Source organism: Alligator mississippiensis, chromosome 5 (genome assembly GCF_030867095.1).
Source record: "Alligator mississippiensis isolate rAllMis1 chromosome 5, rAllMis1, whole genome shotgun sequence".
Lineage (NCBI taxonomy): Eukaryota > Metazoa > Chordata > Crocodylia > Alligatoridae > Alligator > Alligator mississippiensis.
In genome coordinates this window covers 73,145,233-73,161,487 of record NC_081828.1, presented here as the reverse complement: position 1 = coordinate 73,161,487, position 16,255 = coordinate 73,145,233, and the positions used below count along the sequence as shown (strand labels likewise).

Here is a 16,255-nt window from a genome sequence, read left to right as displayed (position 1 = left end):
AGCAAGGGCCAGCCGGGATTTACACAACATTTACTTACACACCAGGAAGTTACACAGGGAGCATTTATCAGCCCATCATCAAAACAAAAAGATTTCTTATTAGTTGAAGCTCTTCTTGAACAACTTTTTCCAAGGTGGGACATTACCAGCTACCTGTTGATTAGCTCCAAAGAGCCCTGTGCTAACTCTGCCCTGTCTGCCTTTGTCCTGTCTCCCACAGCATGGACCGTAGCCAGCATGTGGTATGCTAACTCATGCTGAGAGGTGTCTATGTAAGGCAGAGGGGAGGGGGGAATCCCTGCTGAAGCAGGGAGTGGTGAGGGGGAGAAGGGAAGCAGGAGGAAGCCAGGCAGACACCCTGTTCCTGCAGTCTCTGATGGAGCTGCAGCCAGGAAGCAGAGGGGAGGGGAGTGCCTACTAAAGAGAAAAACTGACAATCATTCTGAAGTATTCTGTCTGAGTCAGAAGTAGTAGAAGACTGTCTAAATGTGATATCATCAGCATTTTCACGCACTTTTCTTTAAAATGAGAATGACTGCTTTTTTTTTTACTTGTTTTTTATGCAGTAATTCAAATCCTAAATCCCAGAATGTATATAGATCTGTTCCCCTATGTACTTGCTTTTTAAATAGTTCTCTAAAAATTTAGTGGAAAAATGGAATCTATTAGACTAGCCCCACAGTTCTTATCCAAGGGATGATTCTAGTTTACCATTTGCTTTACAAATTACTAAAATAAATTTAAGAATAAAAAAATGGTAATGTTTTTCATGGTAACTGGAAAGAAGTGCAGACTCAAAGACCGAATGTTGTTTTTTTGTTCCTCCAAAAATCAGGTAATGCTGTAGATAGTCTGTTTAAATGCAAGATTCAATCCATGGTATGTACTTCATTCCTAAGACTTTGCCCAACAGGATGGATATATGTTCCTAGTCAGTTAGATTCCAAGCAGTAGACTCAGAGTGCTTTCAGTAAAGCTGTGTTGAAAGGCCTAATCCTAAAGTCCCAATTTTTCATTTTATACCCCTTCCATTAACAGCCCTTATTGCATTTTGCTTATGATGGGTTTGCCAAAAAAGGACCCTGTTTCACCATATGGTTCACAATCTTGGGGTAGGGAAAGTTGTTTATTTTTCTTATGTATGGAAGCTTATTGTATAGATAAAAGAATATGTACAACATTATTGCATTATATCATGAAGTCTACAGATTTCTGAAATCAGCCTACCATTACTAATGAAGGCCTTGGTCATGCATTATCTCGTATATTGAAGCAGAACACTCCAATGGGAAGGACGGCAGTTTGTCATCCAGAGCTGCCACCACTACTGGTGGTGCCAAGGCGGGCTCAGGCCAAAGCAGCCAGGCTGGAGCTGGGCAAGAGCAGATGTGGGGCAGAGGTGGCAGGGGGTGGAGGCACTAGGATGAAGGCAGGTGCCAGGGGATGCCGGCATTGCGAGGCAAATAGCCGGAGGGGAAAAGAATCTGTTTTTTAGGGAAGTTGACTTAATTTCAGAGTTAGCTTAGGTCACTTAAAAAAATAAGCAAAGTAATCCTACTTTGACCAGGGGTAGAATAACTGCTCTTGTGAAATTCTTCACAGTTCTATATGACTATGAGTCTATTTCCTTTCTGCAGGCTGCAATAGTCTCAAACCAATGGGGGAGAGACTCCATTCCCAAAGGAACGAATTATTTAGTCACATCAAGTTACAAATTTTGTACACCGATAGCCAGTGTAAAACAAAATCTTGTCTGGCCCCTTTTTCAGGCCTCTAGTACTATGATGGACAACCTTGCAAATTAAGGGGTGAACAGGTGTGAAGTGACCCAATTCTGTGCTTTATTCTGCCATCCTTATCCAGGTGACTTTGGAGGTAGTGTCACAGTGGTGTTACTCCTGAAGGAACAGGTTACTCAGCGTGGCTAACAGTGGCAAACTGGACCCATATAGAAGAAAACATCTTAGAATCTCAGGAGAACAATCCAAGTAGTAGCTAGATTAATTCTCCCTTAATATTAATAATATAGAAAAATATGAATATTCAGAGTAGGAAAACATTCTCCAGCTACAATTTCCATTCCTTAACGTTCTATGACATACCACAGCACTTACTGTATATTACATATGGGAGGTGAGATTATCATTAACGTGAAAGTGTTTTAAGCCATTGCAGAGGTGCCAAATTGAAAAGATAAGAAGAGGCATTGCAGGAAGAAAAAAAAACACAAAACCCTTCAGCAGTATTCAACAAAAGTGAAGGATCTAAATGACATTAGAGAGAGTGGGCATAAAGATGTTGTAGAAGTGTAGAGATATAAACATTTAGAGGCAGTGGTAAGATTCTATAACTTTGGGGTTTTCAGTAAGTCTATATACATCCAGTCAATAATTTGTCATTTACAAACTTCAGCCTGAAGCTTATTTTCCATGAATGTGTTTCAAGTGAGGTACAAGCTTCCTGACTGATGAAATTTCTATCAATTGTCTCATTTTAATGCACTTTCAAGGAAGAGATTTGCAGGAACAAAAAGAATCTTTCTGGTCACAAAAGTTAGCTTCTGCTATTCTTCATGCTATTACTAGATACCTTTGAGCACAAATCAATAAGTCCCAATTCAGTTGCAATTACAAATGACCAGCCAGACTTGGGGAGTGAGGCTAACCAGCTACTGCTGCTGCTAAATGCCCTGCAGTTCATATTTATCTTAATGAGAGTTGTTAGTGATCAGTTCTTTTTGAAGGTCTGAAAGATATTGATGTCAAAATAAGTATTTAGGAGCCTAACTGTAGGCTTCTTGCTGTAAAAGATTTTAGCTGTAGGTTCTGGAAACACTTTTATTTTGAGACAACAGCAAAAGATGGAATTCATTACACCTATGCACCCTGTAAATGTGGGTTGAGGGCATGGACTCCCTAGATCCCAGTACAAGATTGCTACCAACTTTTTCTCTCTGACATTTCACTTTATCAGGTGAAATAGGACCCCCTCTGAACCACTGTTTGGAATGTAAGGGCCAGTGCATTCATGTAAATATGTTTTTGCAGGCTTTCTGTCATTGTACCTCCCTGCTCTGACCTAAGCAAGACTGAGTATTTTGACCCCATCAGGAGAAAGAGCGAGAGCACTGGGACCCTGGGGTCAAACTGTTTGCCAGTTTGGGGGCCAAAAATAGAGTTTTTCTTCTGGCAAGGCCTGTATGGGGGTTTTGGATTTCCCATATAACATAAGGTATGGCCCTCTTCCTAGGATTATTCTAACAATATTGTAATCTAAGAAATCTCTTGCTGTTGAAATGGCCAAAGATAGCCTCCTCGTCTCTCTTGCTCTTTGCCTACTGTATATTTTAAGGGGTTTTTTTTTAGTGTGGTATGTGTGATTAGCTTGAGTAGATGATTTTGTGGTGACCATTCACCTTCTGTATTAATATTTGTCTAGCAATACAGGGTCCCCCATATTGCTCTGTTCTATGATATGAGGCTGCTTCCTGTCCCATTCTCCTATGGTATGATCCAATGTATCATATTGTTTCTGCAGCAACTCAGCTTAGAAGGTCAGATGATCACACAGGTCTCTTTGGGTATTTAAATGTATGAAATCCAGGTACCTATAGCCTTTCCATTCCTCTCATCATCTTCTCTAACTCTGAAGACCTCTGTATAAAATAGTTTCCTTAATCCTACATATCACTTTTTAGCTATCTTAAAATCCCTCTTTGAAACCCATGTCCTTGATCTTTCCTTTCCTTATGATTTGTTCACTCTTGCCTAATGGAAAATAAGTCCTAAGTTTTCTTATCTCTTTTTATATAGGAGTATAAACTCATTACTGACTGTATTCCTTGTAACTTCTTCTTGTAACTATTATGTATTTATAGCACTTGTGTATGTTTTGGAGGAATAACAATATTTTAAAGTAACATACTGAACAACTTCATAACAGTCTGCATTATCAGGTGAAGGCAGCTTGTGCTAGCTAGTTCTGGCAATGAGGTAAAATGAATAGCTTGTAACCTGATTTCTTTCAAGTTTATGGAGAATGACTATCTAACATTCTATGCTTGTGTCTCACGTGGAACCACACTGGAAAGGGCTGTAACAAGAACACACACCTCTGCTTATATTATGGTTTCCTGATAAAGCAGGCAGAAGCTCACAGTCCTCCCACAGAACTTCCTGGTCCAACCCTGCATGCTTCTCCCAGAAATAGAAGTTTGCAGGACAGCCTTATTTCAGCCTGCCTTGTTTCTCCAAATTCCTCACCTCTATTAATTATTTACAATATCTGGGAATTCAATGATCTGGTTATTTTAAATGTTAAAATTTTGAGTTCCTTTATTATCTTTACCTAAAAGAGGCAGGTACTTTGAAAAAGGGTACGGCATTCTAGCATTCAATATTTCTCAGATCTGCTTATCATAACATGGATAATTAATTACACTTAATCAATTAACATTAATTGCTGGTCACCTTTACAAACAGTATACATAGTAGAAGTTGCAGGTGGATATCAAGTGAGTGATTAACATTTGTTTCAAGTACAGGAAACCCTCGCTATTCGCAGGTTCGGGATTTGCAGTTTCAAATATTCGTGAATGCTGAACCTGCACTTTTATACACTTAAAGGAACTCCTCAGGAGCTCTGCACATGCTGCCGCCATGCTCCCACTGCTGCCGCCACCACCAGTGCAACCATGCTCTCCCCCAGATGCCAGGGGCACTGCGTTCATGAATGCAGTGCCTTATTTGCGGATTTCGCTATTCACAGGGGATACGAGAATGTATCCCCTGCAGATGCTGAGGGTCTCCTGTATTCATTTAGACTAGAAGAGCTAAATACTGTAAGATTATAGTGTGTCTTCTATGCTGAAGAAGACACAATCCTTGTGTTCAGATTCTTGAGATCAGAGAGGTCATTTCAATCTGTTTGCCTGTCAAACATGGCTTGGCTTGGCTTTAACAGTTATTTTTTGGGGGAAGGGGTCAGGGTCTCTCCCTGATCCTGCCACCAAATATATATAATATTTATATAGGGGTCCAGAGGAGGGCCACTCGCATGGTTAAGGGGTAGTGGGGCAGGTCCTATGAGGAGAGGTTAAAGGGCTCGATCCTATTCAGCCTCTACAAGAGAAGGCTGAGAGGGGATCTGGTGGCCGTTTACAAACTCACCGGGGGGGCCAGCAGAAATTGCGTGAGACTCTGTTCCCCCAGGCACCACCGGGGGTTACTAGGAATAACGGCCACAAACTGTTAGAAAGAAGGTTCAGGCTGGACATCAGGAGATATTACTTTACAGTTTAGGGCTGCCAGGCTCTGGAATGGGCTCCCAAGTGAGGTAGTACTCTCTCCTACCTTGGGGGTCTTCAAGAGAAGGCTGGACAGATATTTGGCTGGGGTGATATGACCCCAGCACCTGTTCCTGCCTGGGACAGGTGGGTCGGACCTGATTATCTGTTTAGGTCCCTTCTGACTCTAAGCACTATGAAATTATGAAACTATAAATAAATAAATAAAGACAATTGTTTAGGTAAGTACAACGTTTATGTATCTTAAGGGGGGGGGGGGAAGGTTACCATTGAAAGGCTGCAAGAAAAAGCAGTAATGTTGCCTACTTGGTGTTTTGTGTTTACTGGAATATATATATATACGGTCCAATTTTCTGCTGTTCTTTAGTACCATAATAGTAAAAGCACAATTAACATGAGATGCAAGAAACATTTCAGTAAACAAAAAACACCAAGCAGGCAACATTAGTATCTGGACCACACATGCCTGATCTTATGAACAAATAAAATATATATTTTGAACACTAACTGGGAGAGTGCCTATATATATATATATATATATATATATATATATATATATATATATAATATATCACTCCACAGTGCCTATATACGTATAAGCACTCTCCCAGTGAGTTCCTATTATTTTGTTCAAAATATATATTTTATTTGGTCATAAGATCATAAGATGTATTGTGCAGCTACACCATGATTAATACTTCTCTGCCTCAATAAAATTACAATCCAAGACCTAGCAAAGGAAGCTGAAAATTACCAGTAATATACCAACACTTTGCTTCCTGATGACACAGCAGCCAAGAATGAATTAAAAAATTGTACTGCTAATTTTTCCAAACACCCAGAAATTCTAGACCCAACAGTTTTTCTATTAGGGTTTTCTAAATATGTTCTGTTTTTATACGTTACAAGCCTCTATTGTCTATATTATCAAAATGCATATACTTTCAGTTTCTCTGTTACATAGCTTCTGTTGATTTTTTGTCCAAATGGGCTCAGCAAGAAAGAGAAAAGAGTTAAGTTGATGGTTGTCTAAAATTGCACAATGCACATTTGGGAATAAATGTACCTGCTTTTCAATCTCAGTGTCTCCCTGTAGAGTATTTTTGCATAAATATGACAGTAGAGATTAGATACTTTTTTAAAGTGTGTATTCTATTTTTAATTCCTTTCATTTGATAAATCCTTGTAACTATAGTTAGGGATGAAATAGGAAGATCAATTAGGGTTGAGTCCTACACACAAAAAAATATTTAGGGATTTAAATAATGCTTGATTCAGACCAAAATTCTACCTGCCCACTAGGGAATAACTTGTTCTTTTTATGGTCCCCTGGCTGATGTTATTTATTATTGAACTATTGTAGCATAACAAAGAAATGAAGTGCTATGGGCAGCAACTTGTTCAGAACCCCCTGCTGTGGGTTCTCCATACCTCACCCCATCCCAGGAGAGCCCTGAGAGGCTCAGTCAGAGACGTTTAGGCCCTTTAAAGTTCCAGGAGTGCTTGCTGCTTGGGATCTAGAAATACCATTGCCTGGGGATCTGGGGTTGCAGGTGGCCTCTTTAAAGATCCTGGTGCACCTCCATCCCATGATCCCAGAGCACTTTTGGCCCTCACTTCTGGGCTGCAGGTGCTTAGAATTTTAAAGATGACTGCCTGCAGCCCCACCTACAGAGGTGTCCATGGGAGGGGTCAAATGCAAGGCTAATGACCCCCTCTAATGCTGATCAGCTGATCACCCCAGGTCTCTGCACGGGTGGAGGAGAATTCCTCTTGCTCAGCACCTGGGTCACTGTGATTCACTGGTTCCTAACCAGTGACAGCAGCTGGGGCTGTGAGTGCAGCCCCTGTTTATGAACAACTGATGCAAAATGGTGATTTGATAATAAAAAACATTAAACAATTTAATGTTAAACAGCAGGAGATAGTGTAGCTTATGGCTTAATAAATCTTTGTTTTTGTGTAACCCAAACTTCTACGAATTGAGTGGGAACTTTGGAGACACAAACGAAGCTTGACTGAGTTCTCAAACAGGAACTATTATACTTGTTGGAATGTTCATGTTATTCACTATCATGCTATCTGAAGTTTTTTTCAGGGACTTTCTAAAATGTTCTTTGTTTCCCACAGAATCAAAGCTATCACTAAAGAAAAGTTTAATTTTTCACTGAAAGCTCAGTTTCTTTAATATTGTCAAATCTATGCCTTGGTATTTCTGCCACAATATCACTCACTATGCTTATTTAAAATACTTCTGAAAATGAGATTAAAGTGTAGTTTATTACTGATGTTTGTTATATAAAGTTAATTGTATTTTGAACTGCACTGACTTAAATTGAAAATTGTAAAACATTTTCTCAAAGTTAACACCACAATATTTGTTGGTTTTTGGGTTTTGTTTTGGTTTTTTACATGATTGGTATGTAAGTAGTAGTACAAGATTTAAAAACAAACAACAATTGTATGGCCCCTCACAACAGATTGTCAGAAATCTGGGGGAAAATATTAACCATTTTTTCTCTTTAATCACTGTATTTTTTCTGGTGGCTATATATTTTAGTATGTGAAATGAAGAGAAGTTTAGACATATACTGGTACGACTGCTTAACTGACCAGGCTAAACATTCAGAAAGATGAAGCAAACTTCAATTTAAAAACCACAATCATCTCTGCTATGGTTATACAGGTCAATAATATGAATACACAGCAGTGGCACAAAAAGGATTTAGGCTATGGACAGACATTTTAGTTTTCTACTCTCCCAGGAGAAACCACAAGTGTACAGAGGTTCAGGATTTTTCTCTGCCACTCCCCTCAGACAAAAAAAAAGGCTGTTCCAGGAGAAAAAAACCTGGGAACAACCAGGGTTAGACCTCTCCCAGGAGACTTACTCCTGGGAGAACAAGTGTTTGTACATATTCTCTTCTGAAAGAAGCCACAGTACAGCACAGTCCTCCAGTATTTCACTCCATAGTATCTTACTTCTCCCCTTCTTTTAAAGATGTTTGGCAATGCTCAGAAATAATTCACTGTTTTACTTGCCATTAGTACCAGTTTCAGTTATTTCAGTACCTTCACATTCCTTACATGTATAGGTTCATTAACAGAAAATACTTATTGATTTGAATAGCTTAGGCTAGCTTGCTGTTTTCAACAGGCTCTGTTGATGGAAACAAAACTATATGAAAAAAGGAAAATGGAGTTTAATATTTATTTTAGTTTCTTACAATTGGTCCAGGTGGGCCTTGTGGGCCTTCTCCTCCTTTTAAACCAGCTGGGCCCTAAAAAAAGGAAAGAAGCATATTACACAGAGAAAAATGAAGAAGCTTTACTTCATAACATATTTAATAGGAAAGATTTTAAAAACCTAAGGGGAAATGACTTAATACATTAGCACCATTGGATGAACAGCAGTTGAAATTTGGCCCTTACGGTGTTCTCCATGGACTTTATTTTCTGGCCAGAGTGAAAAACTTGCTGTAAAGAAAGGCTTACTACATTGTCCTCTTGAATGCTATGCAAATACTGTTTGCCACAGTTCTCATCTTTGTCTATACAGTACCTGAGCTCCTGGAAGGCCTCTTTCTCCTGGAAAACCACGAAGACCTGCTGGCCCATCTTTTCCAGAGATGCCTTGAGGACCTGGATCACCCTGTGAAAGCATATTACATGGTAATAAATGCAGAAGTTTAAAAATAAAAATGTATTAACCCATGTGTAATAATATGCCAAATTCTGGTTAAATGAATGACAAATAATATCCATCCACCTAATTCATCAATGCTTCCATCCAGGTACTCCACAGTCCCCTAAACTTAATTTACGAGTACCTTAAATTTATACCTAAGTTACATTAACTTGACTTGAGTACAAATGTACCTGTGGCCCCATAGTACAATAATAAATTTGTGGCCATATGCAAACAACTCTTATCCCCAACTATTGACTCAACCCTACTCTCAGTGAAGCCAACAGCAAATCTTCCCTTCTTCACTGGGAGCAGGAGCAGTGCTAAATGAGGGCCTTTAATTTTGGTAAGCTGCTAAGATGTGCTCATTTGGGAGAAATCTTGTTCTATTCTATATTTGGTAGGGATATAAAAAGTATATCTTTGCAAGCCCATTTATCACCTCTGCAACTCACTTTCAAAAAGCAATATAATACCTTAGCGCCTTCCTTCCCTGCAGCACCTGGAAGGCCTTGTTCCCCCGGTGGGCCTGGAGGACCTGGGTGACCTCTTTCACCAATTGGGCCAGTCTCACCAGTAGGACCCTAAGCACAATAATAACACCTCAGTCATCTTGAGCAATTCAATACTTTTTTTTGTATTGGTTAATCCCCAATCTTCTCCCACAACAATTTTTTTTCAAGGGGTTCTCAGTATGTGTTATGGAGCACCATTGCCATTAGATAGCATGCATTCCTCATCTTCACCTGCAGGCAAAGTTGTCTTGTGAAATATTCCTGCCTTATAACATAAATCTCAGAACATATCCTTTCTGTGGATATATTTGTGCATCTTCCACAAAGTAAAATCCTGACCCTGCTTCACAGTTACTGAAGGCCCCAAACTCAGCATTGCTCAGATATGGGGACAGCTTACAGAAAGAAAATGGAAGCCTGACAAAGTAATATGCCATTGGAAGCAACTCAAATGAGTAACCGAAAATAAGAAATACAAATAAAACCTTGTTAGTTTTTAATTAACCAATAAATCTCACCAATAAATCTCACCAAAAAAAACAACCGATCAACATACAGGTTTCCCTCAATTTATGCGGGTTCTTTATATGTGAATTCGTTCTTATGCAATAAGCATATTTAGACCCATAATGTGTTATATGCGAGGTAAATTCACTCTTATGTAATCAGCATAGATGTCCGCCCCCCGCCCCCCACCCCAGCAGGTAAGTCTGTTGGGGGAGGAGAAAGGGCCATGGCCCCACTCACCCCAGCCCTGGCTAAGGCAGCCTCAGGAGCAGCTGACACCAGCTGCCTGCACCAGGGCACAGTGCAGCCCAGGAGCAGAGATGAGTGGGGACAAGTGGAGCATGGTGCAGCACAGAGGCTGCAGGCAGCTGGCACTGGCCACTCCCGGAGCTGCTGAAGCTGGGGCTGGGGTGAGTGCCGCTCTGTTCCCTCTGCTTTTCTGCCTTGTGCAGCCCTGGAAGTGGCACCCCTCTCCCCGCCCCTTCCCTAGTCCCAGCCTCCCTCTCTCCCTCCCTTACCACCATGGGAACCTATTGCTATTTGTTATGTTGCAAAGTGGATTTGTTTTATGCAAATTTGATTATGCACCATTCTCCAGGAATGTATGTACAGCATAAATCGAGGGAAACCTTTATTTTCATCTCTTAAGAGAAGGCCAGATAGTACATTTTTTCTTTCTAAAACTGGTTGAAATATAGGGTCTTGTTATGCATTCTTAACTCCTGCAAACTCCCACTTCTCACTTATGTAAATGACAAACTAATATATGGTGAAGAGCCAGTCCTAATGTTTTATTTTTTATAGGGTTGTTTGGCAATTGCTAAATTTGCTATACGTAAACTGGTAGTGCTACAATTAACAAGATGATGGAAAAAAAGGTTCTATATAACACTATGTAAAGGGCAATAATTAACACTAGACATAAAACAATCTGTAAGCATTATTATATAATTAGATATATATTAGAATCTATACCTGGGGGCCAACAACACCACCTGGGCCCGGAGGTCCAGTTTTTCCTTGAAAACCCTGAAAATGAAACATAATATATTTATAGAAAGACACACTGAGGCACAGAGGAAGCAAAATCATTCTAATGAGGAGGTGAGATATGAGATCTTTGTAGGGGATCATCCTCTTCAAGAATTAATACTGAGGTGTCTATTATTCCTGTGTATACTTCAATGTGAAATAGTGATAGATAAATCTTCCCAAACAGTATCATTTCCAATCATTCTGAAGTCTGCGTCTATGGTTGTGAAGGAATTCCATTTTGTTTCACAGATCTCTGTCAGTTAAATTGATTAGGTGATTCTGAATGCGTAAGTGATACTGCTGAGACTCAGCTGAAATATATATTTTTACACATATTCATCATGAATCACAAAGCCAAACCTGACAAATGGTTATATGAAGAAAGGCACAGATGGGATTGGGGAGAAAAGAAAAAAAAAAATTTAATGAAATAGAGATTCAGAAGTGCTGCATATATGTATTTTTCAATAGAGCTTGGAAGTAAAGGATGAATGTGATAAAAGGAGTGTGTGAGAACTTGAAATGATAGAAATCAAAAGGAGAGAATGTACATTAATGTTAATGTAGTTGGGACAGTTTTTCAGAAAGTTCCAAATTTTCCTGCATTTCCAGTTCCTTCTCAAGAGCTGTATAACTAGTTAAAAAATTCTCTGGTATCTTCACTTTATTTGTCTGCATGTTTATTGGTGCCGTTTAGGCTCAGAATAGATGTTCCATTCATCCCTGGACAAGCTGAGCTTCCATTTGTCCCAGAATATAACTATCCTGGGCCTGGCATGGACAAACATCACCCTTTTAATCAGGGTTTGGTGAGCAAGCTGAATGCACTGCCACATTTCTGCTATTGATTCCAGGATGAAATCATAGGGTGACCATTCAGACATGCTTTGAAATGTCCTGGGGTAAACTGTCAGTACTTCTTACCCATAAATCTTTTTAGGACATATGCCAGGCCAATGGATATGAACATCTGAATGAGCACTTGGACCTTGAATAACATGGTATATCCTGGGACAAATTTGATGTCTGTTTGTAGACTTAGAAACAACTCAGCATTGGAAGAGATTCATAGTTACACAACCTAAGGACAATGCAGTCTTTGCCTTACCATGCAGAGGTTCCATCAGGACTCTGTGTCCTTCATCCCTCTCTCTTATGTATCCATAAGAAATCCAGATACAATCTGATGCTATACTAGTTGTGGCTTTTGGGCCTTATATAGAAGTGCTGCTTGGGTAAGAAGAGAAAGGAGTGCTGAACTCGAGCCATAGTCTCTGAAAATCCCTTGAAAACCTCTACTATTCACAGCTTTAAGAATAGCGTGCTCACTAGCATTTAACTATTCCATCAAGCATGAATATAAGCAAATAAGGCATATTCTCATCTGATTTTTGCAACAATTCCTTAAAGCTGAATAAATTGTAGAGAAGAAGAAAAAACTAGTTGAAAACAGCAAGACAAAATGGTTAATTTCTACAGAAAATGGAAAATACTAACTAAACTGGAGAGGTGCCGGCTACTTATGGAGCTGATGCCTCTTTATTAGCATCAGATGACTTCAGCGAAACTTAGAAGTCACTTCCAAGGAGATAAATATTATTTGTTTCTTGACTCTAGATTTGTCATTTATTTAGAATATTAGTTTAACAGGAAAAATTGAAAACTTTAGGAATCCATTATAAATGATAAAAAGAGTCTAAAATATTTCTCATTAAAATGTGGATCCCACCCTCAGCCTAATTCCATACTATGGATTTGAACATAGCTCCCACCAAAATTAAAAGATGCCTAAGGAAGGATCATAACTTTTGCTTCTTAGGGCCTGATTCACCATTATAAAGATATGTTTCCTTCAGTAGACAATGGCTTTTCAAGAAGATGGATTTTTTTTTCAGTGAGTAACAACAACAGCCAGAAGAACATTTCTGGTTAGTATTTCCTTTCAAAACTGGCATAAAAGCACTTCCCAGATACAGTAAGGATTGTAAAATGAGGCCATAGTGTTGGTGACTATAACTGGTTACACAGGTGGAATCGTTGCACTGCTTGATATTACACTCCTCTGTTTTTAAGGGAAGAGCAGAACTTGTCCTTGTAATTTGTCAAAGAGGATTCCCCAGACTAATAATTTGCCTTCAGCAGCCTCACAATGGCTTCCACAATTCTGAAGCTGGAGTCTAAAAGGCCTTCTACACATTGACAATTACTACACTTTACTGTACTGGTTCATTCAAATCTTTATCCATATCCTAAGAATTATATACAAATCTCTCTGGCTTGGATTAGGTCCTTAGAAGCTACAATGGTAGAGATTCCTTAAACAATTCCAGTCTAAATGATATATTTTTTTTTATTTTCAACTAAATCTCCACGTTTTATTCCATTAGTCTTCAGGAGTTTTGCAACTTAAACGCAATGCCCTTCTGGAAAGTATCACTTGCCTAAATGGATGTCCTTCCAGCAAGAAATCCCAAACAATTCTGCTTTCCTGGTCCTATCAGTCTTGATTCTATTTTGCTAAATTGTTAGGTTGCAAGTTTTATTCTGCCTTGTTACATGGCACTTGATGACAAAGGGAAATGCTATGTTGTTTCTGACAGATCTTCTTCAAAGTATTGTGTTGCCTCTAACCGTATCGTATTCTTATGCTCGGTGTGAAGCTAATAATAGGGCAAAAGCAGAAATCATTTTACCCTTAATTATAGAGATAAATCATGTTGTCAGATGTGGATTTTTAGTGTTCCACAAACAAATGCAGGTATGTACCACAAACATCATCTTTCCCTTTCTTATGATTTTAGCCAGAAAGCAGCCATCCATTTTCTCTTTCCTGCCTTTTTCTTTTTAAAAATCACAATTAACTAAGCAGATGGACAACAGCTTAGAACAGTAAAATCAAGTTACTTACAGTTTCACCCCGCTGCCCTGGGTGCCCGGGCAAGCCATCTTTTCCAGGTGGCCCCTGAAATAAAAAAAAAAGAAAAAAAGAAAAAAAAATAGATTTCTTAGTTATTTCTGGTTCTGGAAAGAGTGCACCATTTGAGCCAAATAATATCTCTGACTTTTTAAAATACGCTTTCAGGACAGCATTCAGGACAGCTTTACTCATTTGATAGCTATTTGATATGTTTTTTCAAGATTTTACTTTTCTGTTCACTCTGTAATTTGGAGGAAAATTATTTATGTAATTGTGGCGTGTGTGTGTGCTTGTGCAGATGTTTAACATTTCTAAATTCACACCAAGTCCCTATATTTGCCATTTGTTTCCTGTTCCTAAACCATAAGTTAAAGCAAGCTGTTTTAAAGATAAGATTTACTGAGAAGTTTTTGCTATGGCAGAGTTCAGCATAGGGAGAATCAAAAATGGCAAAATGATTTTAAATGCACAAATATTGTGATAAAGAAATCAAAGATTTTTTTCCTTTAACTCTTATTCTTTCTAAGCAGAACCAAACTCTAGGATCAGCATCATTAGTCTCTACACTATCCCTCCAAGATCCAAGCACAGAGGGAAATGCATCCTTTTCCTATTAATTTACCTGCCCTGGACAAGGTGTAGGGATTAAATTAGTTTTTGGTCTCTCCTGGGCAAACATTATACTGTGCTTGTGTAGGGTTACCATATTTCCAGTTCCAAAAAAGAAGACACCGGTTGCACGTGAGGCAGGGAAGTATATGACTGTGAGGGGCAGTGATACGTTGGTGCCCTGCCCCTGCCCATTCCATTTCACCCTCAATCCCAAACCAAAGCCCCCCCACCCCACAGCCCTGCTCCTGTCCCTCACTTCTGACCCAGGGACCCCTGGCTCTGCCAGTGATGCTCACTCCTAACCCACAGCCCCCCATCTTTACTGGTGCCCCTCACTCCTGACTTGCAGCCCCTTGCCCTGCACTCTGGACCCACAGACCCCAGCTGCTCACTTCCAAGCCATAGCCCCCTGCTCCTTTCATCTCCTGGCTGCCATCCCCCCTCCCCCCCCCCTCAAACTTTTTCCCACAATGGGCTGCTGCCTACAACCCAGCCTCCTCCACAAGTTGCAGTCCCAGACCCCATGGTGATCAGATGCTGCTGCAAGAGGAATAGATAGAAAAAGGCAGGTGCTAGGATCCTGGGGGTGCTTTCTCTGTGGAGGCAGAGAAACTAAACTGAACTTGTTAGTTGCTAGGACCCTGGAGACATCTCATCTGCAGCCTGGCAGCCTTGCAGTTCACTGCTGCACCTCCAGCACCTGGACAGCTTCTCCCAGCACCAGTGGGCACCCACCCCCATCACACAGCTGAGCTGACCAAAATTCTGGACATTTGACCATATTTAACCTCCCCACTTCCCCAGATGCAGATCGGAGGATCCAAAAAAAGACATGTTCAGGAAAACCCAGACGTATGGCAACCCTATGCATGTGCGATGGAAAGGATAAAGAAAAAATGTGTGTAAGATTCCACTGCCCTTGCAACTACTACCTAGGGAAGATAACTTGAGTGGGGGTGTGCAACCTTTCTGACATAACATTTTTCACAGCAAAAAACCTAAGGAAGTTATTATGTTAAGATAGCAGGCAAGGCTGAGATGCCAGAGTTGGTGTACAGGTTGTTGGGACTTTGGACTGCGATCTTGTTCCACAGAACAGGTGGGAAAAATTCTTTCCAGTCACATAAAGTAGAAATCCACCCATCCTTTGTTCCCTCCCAGGAGTATTAGAAGAGGACAACCTACTTCTGGTTTCAGTGGAACTAAAAACAGAGTAAATTACTATGGACCATATGTATAATACCATGACAAAGCAGGCACTACGTTTTGAAACAATAAAAAATAATCCAGATCAGTAGACTTACTTTCCATGAGGAATAGGCTCCTAAAATAATATTGTATCCAGCAAGTACAAAGTTTTAAATTAATGTAGACATTTATTAGGTGAAATGTAACAGAAGGAGAGAGAACATATGGCTGATTCTGCTCCACCTTGCTCAGATTCCTAAAAAACTGTCAATACAAAATATATGTAGGTCTTCCTCTCCCTTACTGCTTTTTTGTAAACTTAAGGGTAAAATGATGCTGTATGACAAAACTGGGTGCATTAACAAATTTTTAGGGACTTGAGCAGGGTGGAATAGAATTGCACTTAGGCAGCCAAGTACACTCATGCACCTAATAGGAGGAACACAATACTGCCAAGCGTGTATGCCTCCTTGGTGCATATGCATTCA

General features: G+C 39.8%; 1 protein-coding gene across 5 annotated transcripts in view; it reads right to left on the bottom strand.

The window, feature by feature from the left end:
* The window catches only part of COL11A1 (collagen type XI alpha 1 chain), a 260,479-nt gene that overhangs the window by 87,127 nt on the left and 157,097 nt on the right, over window positions 1–16,255 (bottom strand). For all 5 annotated transcript variants that reach the window (XM_059728451.1, XM_059728453.1, XM_059728452.1 and 2 more), the window contains 5 exons: window positions 13,959–14,012; window positions 10,991–11,044; window positions 9,470–9,577; window positions 8,868–8,957; window positions 8,533–8,586 (listed from right to left, as the gene is read on the bottom strand). In XM_059728451.1, coding sequence (XP_059584434.1) covers window positions 8,533–8,586; window positions 8,868–8,957; window positions 9,470–9,577; window positions 10,991–11,044; window positions 13,959–14,012 — 360 coding nt within the window. The remainder of the gene's footprint in view (window positions 1–8,532; window positions 8,587–8,867; window positions 8,958–9,469; window positions 9,578–10,990; window positions 11,045–13,958; window positions 14,013–16,255) is intronic.